Source organism: Eublepharis macularius, chromosome 1 (genome assembly GCF_028583425.1).
Source record: "Eublepharis macularius isolate TG4126 chromosome 1, MPM_Emac_v1.0, whole genome shotgun sequence".
Lineage (NCBI taxonomy): Eukaryota > Metazoa > Chordata > Lepidosauria > Squamata > Eublepharidae > Eublepharis > Eublepharis macularius.
Window position 1 is genome coordinate 158,492,064 of NC_072790.1, and position 20,141 is coordinate 158,512,204.

Sequence of the window (20,141 nt, forward strand, 5' to 3'; positions counted from 1 at the left end):
CAGTCTGATCTATCACCTAGAAAATGAAAATGAAAGTTGAGAGGCTAGGTATTTTTATCTGAGGCCTGTGTTATTTTTTTTAATAAATAATAATAATGATGACTTTTTGAGACAAGATGAGTTACCAAGTAGCTGTGCTCATAGCCTTTAGTGGACCTACTTTTCAGTGCTGGGATTTAAACCAAAGTTTATTGGTCCGGCAATTTGGGTTGGATTCTGTGGATCCCATTCTGCTACCAGCAATGCTTTCAAGGAGCACCAAGAGCTTTCCTGTACCAGGGGAAATACCACTGTTAGTGGAATGGATCTGAGACACCCAACCCATTGTGTTTCCCTTACAGAAGAAGTAACAGCTGTCTGTATGGAACTAAAAACAATAATAACTCCTTCTCATGCAGACTCAGCGGCCAAACTAGACATGTCAATGCCCTGTGACGAGGATCTCCTTTCTTTTACTTCAAAGCAGCTGCATGGGCCTGCTAATTTGGTTGCAAAGTACCACTATTGAAGAGGATGTTTTACCCTTCCCCACAGGTGTTGTGTTCCCCATCTAAACCTATCCCCTCCTGCAGCTGCTATTAGGTCTGCCTGAGAAAAAATAGATACTGATGCCATCCTCACCCCTCAGTTAATAGTAGCTTCAGAAGAGGAAATTTAGATTGGGGAAATAGTGAAGAGAAAGAGTTAAATACTCCCCCCTCCCCAATACTACTTCCCAGGACAAACTAGCAATCTCACATGACTGCTGTGTCTCAGGTTCTGAATGAAATGGCACAAATGCCCCTAAGATCTTCCAGAGCTGTTCTTCTCCATGTTCTGTCATGTGCAAGAATTAGAAGCAGAGGCAGTGATTTTTCAAAAGTGGTGTCTAAGTATGGAGGATCTTACTAAATATCACTCCCCCTATTCCTACCATGTAAAGTTTTATTTTATAGAGTCCTTCAATGAGCCAGGTGATGGTCTTTTGTGATTACTCTTTTAGTGGTTTACATTTCATTGATCAGATTTTTGTAATAGTATTCTGTCACTGGATGTTTCTGTAGCTTGCAAGTTGCCTTGAAAAAAGATGTATACATTAAGATGTAAAATGATAGGCTTACTGTAGGGCTTCTGGAAGTAGAGCAGAAAACCATGTGTGCAAATTACAGCAAATCAGGTTTAAATCTGATGTCAGGTTTCTGGAAACACTTCTTAAGTATAGTAATATTGTAATAAGAAAATAACAAGAGAAGTTGTTGAATCTTTCTCTGGAGGTCTTCCAAATAATGACTAAATAAGCATCTAGAATGTGTTACTAAAAATCTATGGAACTTACTTAAATCTTGGAAGAAGGAGGCTGAATTAGTAGATCCCTGTAATCCACTCCAACCAGTAATTCTGGACGTTTTTAAAAAATATAGAGGGGTAAGTGTAAGTAGAGAGTAATCACTTTGGAATATAATTGTCCCCTTGCCCTTTTCTGCCCTTTCCCAAGAGAAGATGTATAAATATATTTTCATATTAGTAAGACTGGAATTTTCAGCATGGAAAACATAATAATCAGTAGTACAGCACATGTAGATCCCTCCTGCAGTCCCTGCCATTTCCAGTTAAAAGTGTCTCAGGTTACAGGTGTCAGGAAAGACCTTTCCTCTCCTTAGCTCCAGGAGAGCTACTGCCAATTAGGTAATACTGAGCTAGTTGGACCAATGGTCTGACTCAGTACAAGCCAGAGAAGAAGACTGCACCAAGTACAGAACAAGAAATAAAAGAACAACGGTACATTGAGAAAATGGTTTATTTCAATATATTGCCCCTATGTGTTTTGCTAACGTCTCTTCAGGAGGGTCTGTAAAAATATCAGTGAAACATGTCATTAAAAACACTTAAAAGAAAAAGAAACACTTTAAAAGACAGTAGATACTGAGCATGTACAAAGTATAAAACTATCCAGAATCACAGAGCCACAGAATGTAAAATTGTATTATAGAGGAATTACTAAGATTTTTTTTTATAATAAATTTGTATTGGATGGGTCAATATATAGTCAAATTAAGATACAAATATAATCCATTTCAATTCCCATGAATATATTCCCCACCCCCTCCCTTCCCCCCCTTTTCGATGTTGACTTCCAACAGCACTCCAACCCCCCGTTATTAGTAACACATTATTTCTATACTAAAATTGTTCTTATCTTGTTATTAGTAAAGATCTTAACTATATCTTATCTTACTTAGTATCATTAAAACCCCTCAAAAGACCATAATTGTCCCTTAACATCCCATTTCGTTTCCATATATTTTTTCAACTTTTTCCAATCTTCCAAAAATGCTTTTGGATCTTGATCCTTCAAGTTTCTTGTTAGTTTGTCCATTTCAGCCATGTACAACAATTTTCTTGTCCATTCTTCAATTTCAGGTATCACTCCTCTCTTCCAGTACTGAGCATATATTATTCTAGCTGCTATCATCATGTAATATAACAATATCTTATCATTTCTGTTAACATCTTCCAAATGCAAAGACAGTAACAGCATTTCTGGATTTCTAGCAAGATTATAGCGAAGTATCAAAGACATCTCAGCACATATTTTGGTCCAAAAGTCTCTAGCCTTACGACAAGTCCACCGCATATGAAATAGAGAACCTTCATGCTCCTTACATTTCCAACACTTATTAGATAGCTGTTTATTGGCTATGGCTAATTTTTTCAGTGTTAAATACCATCTAAATAACATTTTATAGCCATTCTCTCTTATACTGGTACATGTTGTTATTTTAAGGTATTTTTCCATAGTTGTTCCCATGCTTCCATCGTTATTTCATTATTACAATTTATAGCCCACTTTACCATTTGTACCTTGACTGTTTCATCTTCTGTAAACCACTTCAATAACAATTTGTACATTTTAGAAATTGCTTTACTATTATCTCCCAACAATAGTTCTTCAAATTCTGAATTCTTGGTTCTAAAACCTGTCTTTCTTTGGTCTGAGTCAAATAAGTCTTTAATTTGTCTATATTGTAACCAACCATATTTGAATGGCAACTCCTCATTTGGTGTGAGTTTCACCTCCTTATCTGCTACTTCTGCTAGGTCCTTGAGGGTAAGCCTTTCTCTTCCTTTGTATTCTAAATTTGGGTTGATCACCTCAGCTCGTATAATCCACAGTGGTTTCTTCTGATCTATAAATTTTTTGTACTTTAGCAAAGTCAACAGTAAATTTCTTCTCAAATAGTGGTGCTGAAACATTGCATCCATTTTATACTTATCGTACCACATATATGCATGCCATCCAAATAGTTTATTATAACCTTCCAAAGTTAGTAATTTATGATTGGTTAACGACACCCATTCTTTTAACCAGACTAGACATATCGCTTTGTGGTAAAGTCGAAGATCAGGTAACTGCATTCCACCTCTTTCCTTAGCATCACAAAGTACTTTCATCTTTACTCTTGGTTTCTTTCCTGCCCACACAAATTCCGATATCTTCTTCCATTTTTCAATTTGTTGTTTGTCTTTTATAATTGGTATTGTTTGCATTAGGAACATAATTCTAGGCAACACATTCATTTTGACTGTGGCAATCCGACCAAACCACGATAAGTTTAATTTATTCCATTTTATCATATCTCTTTCAATTTGTGTCCAGAGCTTTTCATAATTGTTCTTAAATAAATCAATATTTTTAGCTGTCAGCTCTATTCCCAAATATTTAGTCTTGTGTACCACTTCACAGTTTGTTAATTCACTCAGTTCCTGTTGCTTCTTCTTGGTCATATTCTTGGTTATTATTTTTGACTTCTTTTTGTTTATATAAAAGCCTGCCAAATCTCCAGATTCCTTAATTTTATCAAGTAATCTTGGCAAAGTTTGTAGTGGATCTTCTGCTATAAACATCACATCATCTGCAAACACTCTTAACTTATAAGAAGATCCCTTTATTTTTATTCCTTTTATATTATCATCTTCTCTGATCTGCCTTAGTAATATTTCTAGGACCATCACAAATAACAACGGTGATAGTGGACATCTTTGTCTTGTACCTTTTCTTATTTCAAACTTCTCTGTCAGGTCGTCGTTGACACAGATTGTCGCTCTTTGTTCCTTATATATTGTTTTTACTGCTTCTATAAATTCTTTACCTAGGTCCATCTTTTTCATTAATGCGAACATAAAGTCCCAGTTCAAGTTGTCAAAGGCCTTCTCTGCATCTGCAAAGAAAAGGCCAACTTCTTTGTCTGGCTGCTTGTCAAAATATTCAATGGCATTTATAACCACTCTCAGGTTGTCTTTTAGTTGTCTGTTTGGTAGGAATCCAGCCTGGTCCTCTCCTATAAAGTCCATTAGCCATATTTTAAGTCTGTCTGCTAGTATTCTTGCCATTATTTTATAGTCATTATTTATAAGTGAAATTGGTCTGTAATTTTTCACATCTGTCAAGTCTAGTAATTCTTTCAGGATCAAAGCAATGCTCGCTTCATTCCATGTATCTGGAAGTCCTTTTCCTTGAAGTGTATCATTCATTATATTTTTTAATATCGGTACAAGGTCTTCCTTCATTACTTTGTAGAATTTGTAGAATTGTGATTCCGTCCAGACCTGGTGCTTTTCCAATCTTTGCTACTTCTATTGCTTGTAAAATTTCTTCCTCTGTTACTGGAGCATTCAGTCTCTGTTTCATTTCTTCTGATATTTTTGGTAGGTCTATTTTTTGGAAATATCGATCTATTTCTTCCAAATTCACTGCCTTACTTTGGAATAGTTTCGCATAATATTTATAGAAGGCCCATTTAATTGCTTGATGATCCTTCAATTCCTTTCCTTCCTCAAGACGGAGATGTTCCACCGGGCATTTGGTGGGGGCTATGCTGTCCTCTCGCTGGCCATACCACTGAAGACCTTCCACCACCCATGCAGGACAATGCTGCATTTTAATATTTAATATTCTACACCCGCCAATTTTAATGGTTTTTTATACAATGTTTTAATGTTTTTATAATGTTTTTACTGTTTTTAATTTGTTGTCAAACCACCCTGAGCCTGTCTGACGGGGAGGGCGGTCTAAAAATGTAATTAAATAAATAAATAAATAAATAAATTATCTTGCTAATAATTTTCTGCTCTTTTTTCTTCTTCAGTTGCCAGGCTAGGTACTTTCCTGGTTTGTTTGCACCTTCAAATGACTTCTGTTTTAATACCTTTAACTTCCATTCCAATTCCTTGTTGCTGATGGCTCTTACTTGCTCTTGCAGTATTTTGATTTCCTGTCTTATTGATTTTTCCCAGGTTTTTTCTTTAACTCCTGTTCTTTTTGGTGCAATTTCTCTTGAATTTCTTGCCATTTCTGTTGCTTTCTTTTCTTGTCCTTATTATTTAAAAAAAATAAATTTCCTCTTATTACTGCCTTATATGTATCCCATACCATCTGGATTGAAATTTCATTACTGTTGTTTATTTGAAAAAATTGCTTTGATTCCACTTTCAAATAATTCAAATTGTCCTGATTTTGTAGTAGATCTTCATTTATTCTCCATCTTAACCTTCTCCAACCCATTGTTGCTTTCCATAATATTGGATTATGATCTGGACTCACCCTTGGCAGAATTTCCACTTTTTTTGTATTTAAAGCCAGCTCTTTTGATGTCCAGATCATATCAATTCTTGAAAATGATAAGTGCCTCGTGGAGTAGTATGTAAAGTCTTTGGCTTTAGGATTTTCTTTTCTCCATACATCCTCAAGTTGTTCTTGCTGGACCATGTCAAAAAATACTTTTGGCAACTTTCCAGATTTCTTGTTGCCTCCTTTGATCTCCCTGTCCATCTGTAAGTCCACAACAGCATTAAAGTCTCCTACCATTATCATCTGTTCATATGAGTCCTGATCCAGTTTGTCCATTATTTCTCTATAAAATTGGTCTTTTGCACCATTAGGTGCATAAAGTCCTATTATCAATGTTTTTTGCATTTACATTAATTTCCACAGCCACGTATCTTCCATTCTGATCTTGAAAAATTAATTTAGAATCTATAGTCTCTTTAATATAAATCACTACTCCTTTTTTCTTTTGCTTAGACGATGTTATATATTCTTTTCCTAATTGTTTATTTTTTAGGTATTTAATATCTTGATCTTTAATATGAGTCTCTTGTAGACAAATTATATTACAATTTTGTTTTTTTTAGCCAATGAAAAATTGTTTTTCTCTTTTTGGGTGAGTTTAGTTCATTTACATTCCACAATATTAATTTGTACTCCATTGTGTTACTATATTAATGTTCTGGAAAAATCTTCTGCATTTTCCTCAAAATTTTTTTCCATCTGCTCTCTTGTTTTGATGATAACTCTTAAGGCTTTATAGTAAAAACTCAGTCCTTCTGGTAGTTCCCATCTATACCTGATATCCTTTCCTCTTAATTTCTGGGTCAATTCTCTATATTTTTTCCTCTCCTGGAGAATACCTTTTGGCATTTCTTTCATAATCTGAATTCTGTTTCCATCCAGTGTTAAGGGCTTTTCAAAATGCCTTTTGACAATTTCTTCTTTCATTCTCTTTGTTACTAGTTGGACAATAATATCTCTTGGTATTTTCTTACATTGTGCATAAGCTGAATTAATTCGATATGCGAGATCCATATTTATTGATATTACTTCTGGTTCTTTATTTCTGTCATTTGTTCTTGTGCAGATTGTGTTTCTGATTCTTGAACGCCGCGAAATCTTAATTGCCTTTCCATTGCCTTACATTCCATCAACACCATTCTTCCTTGTATCCCTTGATTTCCCTGTTTTATATCCATTGCAAGATCCTTAGTCTTTTGCTCAACCTCCTCCACTTTTTTATTAGTTGCTTGCAGTTCCCCTTTTATTGCATCTATATTTTTTGCCAATCCCACTACCTCTTCCTTGATAACATATTTTACCTCCACCTTAATAGCCTCTTTCATATCTTTTAAGTCTTTTGAAAGCATTTCCTGCATTTTTTGCAACAATTCTTTGTGATTCTCCGCCACTCTTTTCTCTAATCCTTCAATCGATGCATCCACTTGAGCTTGCCACTCTCTTTCTGCTTTTTTTCCAGCTATCGTGGGGCTCTGCTTCGCATCTCCCCACGTATCCGCTCTCTTTCTTAAATCCGTTTTGACTTCTATAGCCCTTCTCTCCTTTCAGTATATTTAAATGTCTTTTTTAACAATTTAAAAATAGTTCCTTTTAAATCCAAAATGTTGGGCGTTTTTTCTCTATGGTTTCTTAACCTTGTCTTTTTGATTACTGGCTTTACTTCATACCTCACTTAAAATGGCGTACTTCCTGTTCCTGAAGTCCTTGTAGCTTTTCCAGTAGTTCCTTTGTTTTGCTTCCGGGTCTTCCTTCTTCTAGTCGATCTTCTTTCTTCCTGCCCTCTGCTGTCCTCTCTAGGCAGGACCTTCTCTGCTCCCCTGCTTGCTTCCCATCTTGCGATGTTTTCTCCAGCCCAGCTCTTCTCTCACGCTGCTTATCTCACTTCTAACTGCAGGTATGCATAAACAATATTTCTTTTCCATTTTTTTGTACTTAAAACTTCACCAACATTCAAAATTTTTCTCAATAATTAATCCTTGACATTTGTTCTATTAGATTCTGTCCCTTTAACTTTTTTTATCTTGGTCTTTTTACTGTTGTTTAATCTATAAAGTCCGATAATTATCTTTACCTTCCAACATTTCTGTGGGTTGTCTGCGCTGTTTCATTCACTTATATTTGGTCAAAGCTGTTACTGAAGCTTGGTTTCTGACGATCTTGTGCCAATTAATGACTCCTGAGGTACTGCAGAGTTGTTAGCTCACCCTTCTCCGAGGGGACCTCAAGGTGGTGGGGAGAATCCTTGATTCAGAACCCCCCCTCACCGAGATCACACTCTCTCGGGGTTGCGAAGCATTCAAGCCCAACTTCTCCCTGAAATTGGGTCGGCAGCAGGCATTCAGGCACCTCGCTTTACAAAAAAAACAGTGCCTCGGACAGCCCAGACTTGGGCTCCTTCAGATCGTCATTAATCCCAAGCTGGAAGTCAGGAATTACTAAGATTTTGACATAAATCTTAAAGCAGTATTAAAAATTTGAGGTATTGTATATAATGCTTTAAGATTTATGTCAGGAATTACTAAGATTTTGACGTAAATCTTAAAGCAGTATTATATACAATACCTCAAATTTTTAATAGTATACAAGTATACTATTAGTGGACAAGTATATATACAACTAACCTATATAATAGTATCAGATACTATCCACAGTAGCAATTGTTCTGAAAATGAAGTGAACTGGTCTGTCTCACACTTTTACCTATAGATAACAGCTCAAGACTAGAGATGGGCACAAACTGCATTACGAATGTCAAAACCCCAAGAAAATGGCAATCGCGCGATCATGACCCGGCGGTTCGTGATTGTCCATGGCCAACAAACCAGCGCTTGGGAGAGGCCTGGATCGTGTCGTTCAGGCTCGGTTCGGGAGGCCAGACAGTCAGGCGCCAGCAATCTATTCCCCTGGCAACAGAGCCAGGGGAATGCCTGAGCTCTGTCTGCCCTCCCTCTGTCGCCCTGGAAACTAGAATGGAAGCCCAGCTTTCCTTGATCAGCAGGGCTTCCTTCCAACCACGGAGCTGCAAAGTGGTTACAAGTGGGGAGAAGACACCCAGGGGAGGGAGTGGGAAGGGGTGTTCTGTAGCCATGGGCACTCCAATCTCATCCCTGCAAACCCTGATAGGCAGCTCTGACAGCCAAACACAGTCCTCTTGTGTTGCTGAATGGGACCCATGCTTATAAATAGCCATGGGCTCCCAGGCTGGGTTTTACTTTCTGCAAGCAGTGGAGTGGGACAGAGCTCTTGCTTGCCACTTGCTAGCCTTTGGGGAGAGAGACTGAGAGAGTACAATTGAGTTTGGCTTTGGTGGATAGGGATCTATCTCCTGTGGTTCCAGGGCTGCTGCCTCGCTCTGGAGCCAAGCTCAGTGGGCACCTTGGCTGAGTGCTCACATTGATTATTATTAATCAGTGCCTGATCTGTTCAGGTCTGTGGGAGTGGTGGGCTAGGTCTCTAGTCCCTCTCTCCCTCTGGTGCAAGGGCTGCTGCCAGGCCCTGGGGCCAAGCTCAGTGAGTACCTCGGCTGAGGGCTCACATTAGTGCCTGATCTGGTCAGGTCTGTGGGAGTGGTGGGCTAGGGCTCTAGTCCCTCCCTCCCTCTGGTACCAGGGCTGCTGCCAGGCCCTGGGGCCAAGCTCAGTGGGCACCTCGGCTGAGGGCTCATATTGATTATTATTAATCGGTGCCTGATCTGTTCAGATCTGTGGGAGCAGTGGGCTAGGGCTCTAGTCCCTCCCTCCCTCTGGTTCCAGTTCTGCTGCCAGGCCCTGGGGCCAAGCTCAGTGGGCACCTCAGCTGAGGGCTCACACAGTGTTATTAGTGCCTGATCTGTTCAGATCTGTGGGAGTGGTGGGCTAGGGCTCTAGTCCCTCCTTCCCTCCCTCTGGTGCCAGGGCTGCTGCCAGGCCCTTGGTCCGAGCTCAGTGGGCACCACAGCAGAGGGCACACAGAGTCATCTCCTTTCCTGTCCTCCTTAATTCTAGTTTGGTGGCACAATGAGTCTTCCTGTGTTGGCTGCCAAGGGTGGTTGTGGGATGAAGTGCGATGGCAGTCCTCCTGGTTCAGTTGTGGAAAGCAGTTTGGGGTGTGGTTCGGGGGCCGCAGGGAGTCCTCCTGCTCCCCCCAATTCACCTATGTGGGCTGTGGAGGCACAAGAGGTTTTTGCACAGGAGGGAGAGAATCTCAACATTTTGAGGAGGGGTGGATGGGTGATGGATCCCTGGAGGAATGGTATGTGTGTTATGAAAGATCCCTCCCATCCCCATCCCAAACTCTAGGTGGTGTCCCCTCCCGCAGTCCACCCCTCAACCCGTCGTCCATGTCCAGCCCCGCAGCGCAGCCTGTAACCGTTCGTCCTCCTTCCCCTGGGACAGTTAGCGGTCGGTGTTACAAGGCCTCCATATGGAGGCACTTTCGGGCCCTTCCATTTTTTAAAAAAAATAATTTTATTAACATTAACAGCTATCATCAAACAAAACAACAATTTACTCAAATGGGCCCTTCCTGATGACCCCCGTGTGGTTCGGTGCTGTGCCTGTGATGTTCTGGTGCGCAGGGGCAAAAACCCAAAGCACTTGTCTTCGACGGCCCTGACTCGCCACCTGAAGAGGCACCACCCGAGCCTGTCTCCCTCCTCACCCAGTGAAACATCCATTGGAGGGAGAAAGGGGGCCACACGCTCTTCTGAGCAGGGGTCAGTGGGAGGATCACTTTGCCCTGAGGGTGATGCTGTTGAGAGCGGAGCGCTCCAGCAGGCGGCACTGGCGGAGGTTGTCCCCTCGGGGTCCGGGACAGCGCCACTTACAACCTCGAGGCTGATGGCTCAGGAGCTGGCTGCCGCCACACTATTCCTCAGCGGGACCCTCAGGTGAGAACCCGCGGTGGCTGGGGGATCAGGCCCCCGGTCCAAATGACACGACCTCCCCCTCCCACGCCGGGAATACCAGTGTACTCCTCTTTGGTCTGGCAGTTGTGGGGGGATCTTCCCACTTACCCCCCACATGACAGGTCCACTCCCTCCCATCCTTTCCAGCAAGGCAGGAAGGTGGGTCATGCTGCTGCTGGCAGCCTCCTTTGGGCACTTGCGCAGCAGCTCAGGAACTGTTGCACATATAGTTCCGCTGCGCAGTGCCCCCATCCATCGCAAACACAGAGCCCTCTGAGCAGGGGGGAATGGGTCCCTCGTCTGATGTCCTTCCCGCAAAGGTGGCCAATGTCAGCTGTTGCTGCTGCTGCTGCTGTCACGTTTCCGTCTCCCCCTCTCAGGAAGCACTCTGACCCGTCCCAACAATGCCTCCTGTCCTGCCCATCCCCTATTTTCCACAAAGGTCAGGCCCTGCTTCACGAGGGACTACCCTGTTACTGCTCCCTCCTTGGTTACACGCAGCTGATTGTATTGTGTATGGATACAGTCGGTTGACAATGTGGAGGCATCCCTGTCAACAGGACTGGTGGGACCTATTTCAGCTGGGTGGGAATGTCTCCCGCAACTCCCATCCTTTCTGTCAAGGCAGGAAGGTGGGTGCTGTCGGCTGCCACTGTATTACTCCTCAGTGGGACCCTCGGTTGAGGACCTGTAGCTGCTGGGGGATCTTCCCCCTCCCCCTCCTCATGATGACAGGTCCTCTCCCACCCACTCTGGGAATACTAGCGCACTCCACTTCGGCCTGGCAGGCGGGCACATGGGGGGGGGTGCCACCAGTGAGCAGCCAGACCCTCTGCCCCCTGAGGGGAGACGGCTCTCTGCCGTCTCCCTGTGCCCGCCAGGCCCGGCGGCTGCCGCCAGCACCCACCATTCATGTATCGCTGGGAATACCAGCATGCTCCACTTTGGCCTGGCGGGTGGGCACATAGGGGGTGCCACTAGCGAGCAGCCAGACCCCTTGCCCCCTGAGGGAAGGTGGCTCTCCAACTCCTCTCCGTGCCTGCCAGGCCCTGCAGCCGCCGCCAGGACCCACCTTCCGGCCTGCGCCAGTAATACCAGTGCGCTCCTTTTCGGCCTGGCGGGCAGGCATATGGGGGGTGCCACTCGAGAGCAGCCAGACACCCTGCCCCCTGAGGGGAGGCGGCTCAACGCTGCCTCTCTGTGCCTGCCAGGCCCAGCGGCCGCCGCCAGCACCCACCATTCATGTATCGCTGGGAATACCAGCGCGCTCCACTTCGGCCTGTCGGGCGGGCACATGGGGGGTGCTGCCGGCGAGTGGCCAGACCCCCTGCCCCCTGAGGGGAGGTGGCTCTACGCCGCCTCCCTGTGCCCGCCAGGCCCGGCGGCTGCCATCATCAACCACCTTCCTGCCTGCGCAGGGAATACCAGCACGCTCTTCTTTGGCCTGGCGGCCGGGCACATGGGGGTGGCACCAGCAAGGGGCAGACCCCCTGCCCTCTGAGGGGAGGCAGCTTGTCGCCATCTCCCCATGTCTGCCAGGCCCGGCAGCTGCCGCTAGCACCCACCTTCCGGCCTGCGCCGGGAATGCCAGTGTGCTCCTTGGCAGGCAGGCACATGGGGGGTGCCGCTGGCGAGCGGCCAGACCCCCCACCCCCTGAGGGGAGGTGGCTCTCTGCCGTCTCCCCGTGCTTGCCAGGCCCGGCGGCTGCCACCAGTACCCACATTCCTTTCTTGACTAGAATATCAGCGTGCTCCACTTCGGCCTGGCGGGAAGGCATATGGGGGGTGCCGCCAGTGAGCGGCCAGACCCCCCGCCCCCTGAGGGGAGGCGGCTCATCGCCGCCTCCCCATACCCGCCAGGCCCGATGGCCGCCGCCAGCACCCACCTTCCCACATAGCTGGGAATAGCAGTGCTCCCCGTTTTGGCCTCCACGATCCATGATCCACGATCTGGTTCGGGAACGGAAGATGTTCGTTGAGGTTCATTAATTCGGGATCATCGCCGGTACCGAACCACGATCCACTGGTTCATTAATTTTTTTTGGCTCGTTCCCATCTCTACTCTAGACTCTTATTTAATCCTTGAGATACCAGAATTTTTAGTTCGAAAATCATTTCCATTTCTTTTTTCAATAACACTTGTCCTTGCGGCTTTCAAATTTAAAAACAGCCCAGAACAATGTCTGTAGAGCTATGTTTGTATTGTAAAATGTGTTGAACAAGAGGGGCATTATTTTTTAAAGATGAACATTGCTTTTATGCCCTGTGGTTCTTATTCTCAGTTTTCTTAGTATTTTGCCAACATACTGTTTCTTACATGAACATTTAATAATATTCATTACCTCATATGAATTACAAGTGGTAAAATTGTTCAGAGTGTATACTTCCCTGTCCGGTGGATTAATTAAAAATTTGATGCTAATGATGAATTTGCAGAATGAGTCATTACCACAAGGAAAATACCCTCTTTAGCCATTATCACAAGGAAAATGCCCAACAAAAAGCACTGTGAATTTACAGGTTGATAAGTGTTACTGTGTATCAATCAATCTTTTAAATTAGATTGTTCTTTTAAATGAAATTTCAGGTTTCTTGTCACATATAGGAATATCACCTAAAATGTACCAGTGTCTACATATGCTCTTCTTTAGATTAATACTTAATTGGTTGAAGGTGAGGTTTCATGTTAGTCTCCCAAGGTCAGTTTTTTTCTTAGCAATAATTGTACCCTGTTGCAAGCATGTGCTGATTGCAGCACCTGATACAGGTAACTTCCAGTTATCAGATTCTGTCTTAAAACAGTAGACTGTCTGTGGAAGTCCTGTACATTTGTACAGTTTCTCCTGATCCTGTATGGCAAATTCCATTTTAGATTAAATGGATGGAGACTAAGAAATGAATTTTTATCTGTGGGTTTCTTATACCATTTGTAAAAATCTTTCTGTCCTTTATGTTAACCACAACATCCAACAAATTAATCTGTCTATCATTTGAATGCATATAGCCCATACTTTTGCATTCCTCCAATACAATCCTAATTTCATTTTGAATATATTTAACAGAGTCATTACTGCATAGAGCATAATGTAGTCTGTGGCTAACCTGTCTGTGATCTGAAGCCAAGGAATAGAAGCAGCTCTTCAACCATAGTTCTAGAATAAGAATATTTAGGGAGCAATCCTAAGCAGGTCTGTTCAGAAGGAATGGAGCTTATTCCCAGGAAAAGGGCATTAAGAATTCAGTCAGTTGGTAGAATATTCCACAAGAATGGAATGGAAAAAGCCTAAGGGTAGCGATAGAAGATCAAAGCAATTCACTCAAATGGAATATATTTCCAAATAACAGCCTAACTGTTTTAAAAATGCTCCTTGTTTTCATCTCTGTGTTTCAGCTAACTTATAAGCCTTGGTGAGTATAGGTTTCAGTCCCTAAACAATGCCCTCTGAAGTATCACCAGTGTGGACAATGAAAGCATTTAGTGTAAGTGATTATAAGCTTGGGCTTTGAAAAGCATTTCATAATTGTCAAAGGGGGCAGAATCTACGATGCATTCCATAAACAAGCAGATTTCTGCCATGCATACCCTATTGTATTGTTTATAGAATGTCTCAGCTGTTGATTGCATGGCCTTACACTGTGTACACGGTGGATAAGGTGGACCATAAATAAGCAATCTAACAAACAAAATGAGGATGTCTAGTCAGAAGTGTCTCTGACCACACTCAGTAGTTCTTAACAAGTATGCTTAGGATTCCAGCCTCAAACACTTTTCTTCTATGTATTATAGAACAACTTTGAATTTTTGTAGGTATTGTCCAACTGACTACCTTATTCAAGCATGAATACTATTGAGGGTCAGCGTAAATCCAAAGTAAACTGGTAGGTAAGCGAATAGACCATGAATATCTCCTATAAGACCAGCACTGATCTCTTCCAAGGACTGTGTTGCCTTGAAGAAGTCACTGCCAGTGAACTTTAGTTTTCATCTGCAAAATGGAAAAAATATTGCCCCCTTTTGTAGGGCATGTACTACAAAGGAACAAAACCATTTGCAGAGTTAAGATTTATGACAGAACCATGTACTTTAGAAAGTATTTTTACTTGCTTTGATGCTGTTGAGTCCCAATGCACATGAACAAGCAGACAGATGTGGTAATTGCTTCAAACCATTACTGCTGCTTAAAATGCCAGAGCACCTTGCCATGTGTGCTTGGTAATTTTCTCAACCTCACCACAAACCACTAGTATGGGAAAAGTCACCAGATTCCTGGTGAATGGATGAATACAATTGAGCAATGTATTGTCGAAGGCTTTCACGGCCGGAGAACGATGGCTGTTGTGGGTTTTCTGGGCTGTATTGCCGTGGTCTTGGCATTGTAGTTCCTGACGTTTCGCCAGCAGCTGTGGCTGGCATCTTCAGAGGTGTAGCACCAAAAAGACAGAGATCTCTCAGTGTCACAGTGTGGAAAAGATGTAGGTCATTTGTATCTACTCAGGAGGGGAGGGGTTGAGCTGAGTCATCCTGTAAGAGTTTCCCAGGGTGTGGAATGCTAATGGCGGGAGGCTTCACTGTATCCTGAGGAGGTTCTTTTGCATATGGATTGGTGCTTGATGTGCTAATCTTCTCTGCAGGGCTATTGTCGGGGATAGAATGTTTTGTTAGCCTGGTGTTTTTCAGAACTGGAAACCATGCTCTGTTCATTCTTAAGGTTTCTTCTTTCCTGTTGAAGTTTTGCTTATGCTTGTGAATTTCAATGGCTTCCCTGTGCAGTCTGACAAAGTAGTTGGAAGTGTTGTCCAGTATTTTGGTGTCCTGAAATAAGATACTGTGCCCTGTTTGAGTTAGGCTATGTTCAGCCACTGCTGATTTTTCAGGTTGTCCAAGTCTGCAGTGTCTTTCATGTTCTTTTATTCTTGTCTGGATGCTACGCTTTGTGGTCCCAATGTAAACTTGTCCACAGCTGCAGGGTATACGGTATACTTCTGCAGAGGTGAGTGGGTCTCTACTGTCTTTTGCTGATCGTAGCATCTGTTGTATTTTTTGGGTGGGTCTGAATACTGCTTGAAGGTTATGCTTTTTCATAAGCTTTCCCATCTGATCAGTAATTCCTTTGATATATGGCAAAAACACTTTTCCTGTAGGACACTGTTTTTCCTTGGTTGTTTGATTCATCCTGGGTTTGATTGCTCTTCGGATGGCTACTCCAGAAATGAAATCCGAAGAGCAATCAAACCCAGGATGAATCAAACAACCAAGGAAAAACAGTCTCCTACAGGAAAAGTGTTTTTGCCATATATCAAAGGAATTACTGATCAGATGGGAAAGCTTATGAAAAAGCATAACCTACAACAGATGCTACGATCAGCAAAAGACAGTAGAGACCCACTCACCTCTGCAGGAGTATACCGTATACCCTGCAGCTGTGGACAAGTTTACATTGGGACCACAAAGCGTAGCATCCAGACAAGAATAAAAGAACATGAAAGACACTGCAGACTTGGACAACCTGAAAAATCAGCAGTGGCTGAACATAGCCTAACTCAAACAGGGCACAGTATCTTATTCCAGGACACCAAAATACTGGACAACACTTCCAACTACTTTGTCAGACTGCACAGGGAAGCCATTGAAATTCACAAGCATAAGCAAAACTTCAACAGGAAAGAAGAAACCTTAAGAATGAACAGAGCATGGTTTCCAGTTCTGAAAAGCACCAGGCTAACAAAACATTCTATCCCCGACAATAGCCCTGCAGAGAAGATTAGCACATCAAGTACCAATCCATATGCAAAAGAACCTCCTCAGGATACAGTGAAGCCTCCCGCCATTAGCATTCCACACCCTGGGAAACTCTGACAGGATGACTCAGCTCAACCCCTCCCCTCCTGAGTAGATACAAATGACCTACATCTTTTCCACACTGTGACACTGAGAGATCTCTGTCTTTTGGTGCTACACCTCTGAAAATGCCAGCCACAGCTGCTGGCGAAACGTCAGGAACTACAATGCCAAGACCACGGCAATACAGCCCGGAAAACCCACAACAGCCACAATTGAGCAACCTCTCAGTAGAGATGTTTAAAAATGCCAACACATGCATCACTGCTATTGAGCTTGCCTTGGGACTGTATTTCATTTGGGAAACTGACATTTAATTTGTCTTTCTGTTCATAGTATACATCAAGCTCTTCTGGAGGAGAAAGTTCTTGTGAAGAAGGGAGAATGAGGAGGCCAACCCAGCTGAGACCTTTCCATTCTCGAAATGTGGTTGATCCAGACTTCCCGATTCTTCACTTGTCAAGCGATCCAGATTATTCATCTAGCAGTGAACAGTCATGTGACACAGTAATTTATGTGGGGCCCAATGGCACGGCCCTCTCTGACAAGGAACTGACAGATAATGAAGGCCCCCCGGATTTTGTCCCCATAGTTCCTGTCCTTCAGAAAACCAAAAATGAAGGCAAGCTGGAGGAAATGAATGAAACAGCCTCCAGCACCTCTGAAAAAGACTGCTTGAAGTGCAATACTTTTGCAGAACTGCAGGAGAGGTTAGACTGCATTGATGGCAGTGAAGAGACAGACAGATTTCCTTTTGAAGAACTTCCTGTTCAGTTTAACTCAGACCAAATGACTAAGTGCCCTTTGTCCAGCCAAGTGGCAGAGCCCATTCATATGTCAGAGCAAGACATGGAAGATGGCATAGCAGATTGTCAACATCCAGATAAAGATGACAGGGAAAATCTCAATACAGCAGCCAACAAAATACAGGGAAGTCACTCACCTATTCACACTGGGGTACTTCATGATACTTCCACTCCTTCCTCTCCTAGAAGTGTTACAGGCAGTCCTAGTAGCCATATTTCCTCTTCCCAACAAGCATACTATACAGATCTGCAAAGCAGCCGAGAAAGTCTTAACACCTGTGGCTTCGTAGAAGGCAAACCTAGGCCAATGGGTTCACCACGGCTTGGCATTGCAAGTCTTTCCAAAACATCTGAATACAAGCCACCAACTTCTCCTTCTCAGAGATGCAAAGTTTATACCCAGAAAGGGGTATTACCCAACCCTGGACCTCCACCATCATCACTAAGTAAGGACTCTGGAATGGTGTCTAGTGAATCTCTGATGCAGCCAGAGATCCGTACTCCACCCATTGGAATGAGCCCTCAGATTATAAAAAAGTCGGTGTCTTCCAGCAGTGTTGGTTTTGGAGAGTTAATGGATGATGAAGAGCAGACCCTACAATCTCTTTCTCCCACATCAAAGAAAGAGATTTTGAGTACCACCATGGTCACAGTGCAGCAGCCGTTAGAACTGAATGGGGAGGATGAGTTGGTATTCACTCTGGTTGAAGAGCTAACCATTAGTGGGGTTCTAGAGAATGGGCGGCCAACAAGTATTATCAGCTTTAACAGTGATTGCTCTGTGCAGGCTTTGGCCTCTGGATCTAGGCCAGTTAGCATTATCAGTAGCATTAGTGAAGATCTAGAATGCTATGCCAGTACAGCTCCTGTTTCTGAGGTCAGCATCACTCAATTTCTGCCTCTTCCGAAAATGGGACTGGATGACAAAGCTGATGAGGCTGAAAGCCGGCGCTCGTCTATTAGCTCATGGCTGAGTGAAATGAGCACCGGCAGTGATGGAGAACAATCATGTCACAGTTTCATAGCACAGGCATGTTATGGTCATGGGGAAGCAATGGCAGAAGCTCCTGTGTCTGAACTTGCAAGGACTGTACAGAATAGCAGCATGGTCTGTACAAATGATAATCAAAAACCAGTGTCTGAGAATATGTTTGTTCTTCCAGAAGTTGTTGAAGAAAATATTAATAAAATGTCACCTATCAAAGGCTGTAAAATATCAGCCCTGGGAAAGACTACAGTCACTGTTTCAAACACCACAAGCCTAAGCAGTTGTGAAGGCTTCATTCCAATGAAGACCAACATCACCGTATATCCATGTATTGCTGTTAATCCCTTTAAGGTTCAAGAAACTCATGAAAACGTATCGGTAGCATCTTTGTCAGCAAAAATCCCACCTCCTCAAGAAGTAAAAGAATCCAGTTTAAGAAAAGAGATAAAATTTGATGATCCTTGGTTGAAGAGGGAAGACAATGTAAAGAAAGAAAACAATAGTGCAAGTGTTGGGCCCAAGTCTGAAGCTGTACCAGAGCAGAATAAGAAGCAGAATGCAGAAGACAGGTTTAGTACCAGCAGTAGTGAGATCTCTAGCTCCCCAGGATCTGAAACTCTGAAGAGAGTTGTAGATGGGTGCGAAACAGGAATACTGAATGCTACAAACCACAGCCCATTTCATTCCACTGAAAACATGAAGAACATCTGCTTCACAAAGGGATTCCAGAAGGGCAGCAAGCCAGAAGAACTGGAGGGAGTTCCATATCATTTTGTTGAAGAGAACAAGACCATGAGCTCTGGTGTTGCTTCTCAGTCTTCAAAAGCTAGTCTAGAACAAAGGATTGCTTCCCCCAAGCACTGTATTCTGACACGTCCAAAAGGAACACCACCATTGCCTCCTGTGAGAAAATCTAGCTTGGATCAGAAAAATAGGGCCAGCCCTCAGCATAGTGCTTGCAATAGTAGCACAGGAAGCCCTTCCAACCAATCAGCTTCTTTTCTGGCTTGTTTTCCTGATGAACTGAATGGGAAACAAAAGGGTTCCACTATGGAGAGTAGTACTAACAGTAGCAGTAAGCTGTTTAGTGCCAAACTGGAACAACTGGCTAGCAGAACCAATTCCCTGGGAAGGTCTAGTGGGAGCCACTATGAGTGCCTCTCATTGGAAAGAGCAGAGAGTCTGTCATCTGTCAGTTCTAAGATGAGTCCTGGGAAAGATACCACAATGCCCAGAGCTGGACGGAATCTCAGTCGTAGTGCAATGTCTTCACCAACAAACTCAGGCATTTCTCAGTCTGCTGGTGCCTCTCCAAAGGCAAGTCAGTCAAAGATCTCTGCAGTGAGTAAGCTCCTTTTGGCCAGTCCTAAGGCTAGAAACCTTGCTGCCTCAACCACCAAAACACTTAGCTTTTCTACCAAGTCCCTTCCTCAGTCTGTGGGACATAGTTCAAGCTTGCCTCCAAATGGGAAGAACATGTCCTGGTCCACTCAGTCTCTCAGCAGGAGCAGGGGCTCTGGACTTTCTTCAAAACTGCCTCTCAGAGCTGTCAATGGGAGGATTTCAGAACTCCTGCAGGGTAACACAGGCACCAGAGGCTTGCAGTTACGCCGGAATTCAGATACTGATGAACGTGGTGGGATTCATGGAGATGAGAAGCCGCCTGTTCACCTGCTGCCTTCACCTTACAGCAAGATCACTCCACCTAGGAAGCCTCACCGTTGTAGCAGTGGTCATGGAAGTGACAACAGCAGTGTCCTGAGTGGGGAACTGCCTCCTGCCATGGGGAAAACAGCCTTGTTCTACCACAGTGGAGGAAGCAGTGGGTACGAAAGCATGATGAGAGACAGTGAAGCAACAGGGAGTGCTTCTTCAGCACAAGACTCTATGAGCGAGAACAGCAGCTCGGTCAGTGGGCGCTGCCGAAGTCTCAAAAACCCTAAAAAGCGTCCAAATACAGGTATGTCCTTGGTTGCATCCAGACAAAATAACATTCAGAAATGCTAACTACATTT

At 43.5% G+C, this 20,141-nt stretch overlaps 1 protein-coding gene across 1 annotated transcript in view; it reads left to right on the top strand.

Moving 5' to 3' along the window:
• KIF26B (kinesin family member 26B) overlaps nt 1-20,141 on the top strand; it is a 665,930-nt gene that overhangs the window by 602,725 nt on the left and 43,064 nt on the right. The window contains exon 12 of the mRNA XM_054994402.1: nt 16,669-20,086. Within this exon, the coding sequence (XP_054850377.1) occupies nt 16,669-20,086 (3,418 nt within the window). The remainder of the gene's footprint in view (nt 1-16,668; nt 20,087-20,141) is intronic.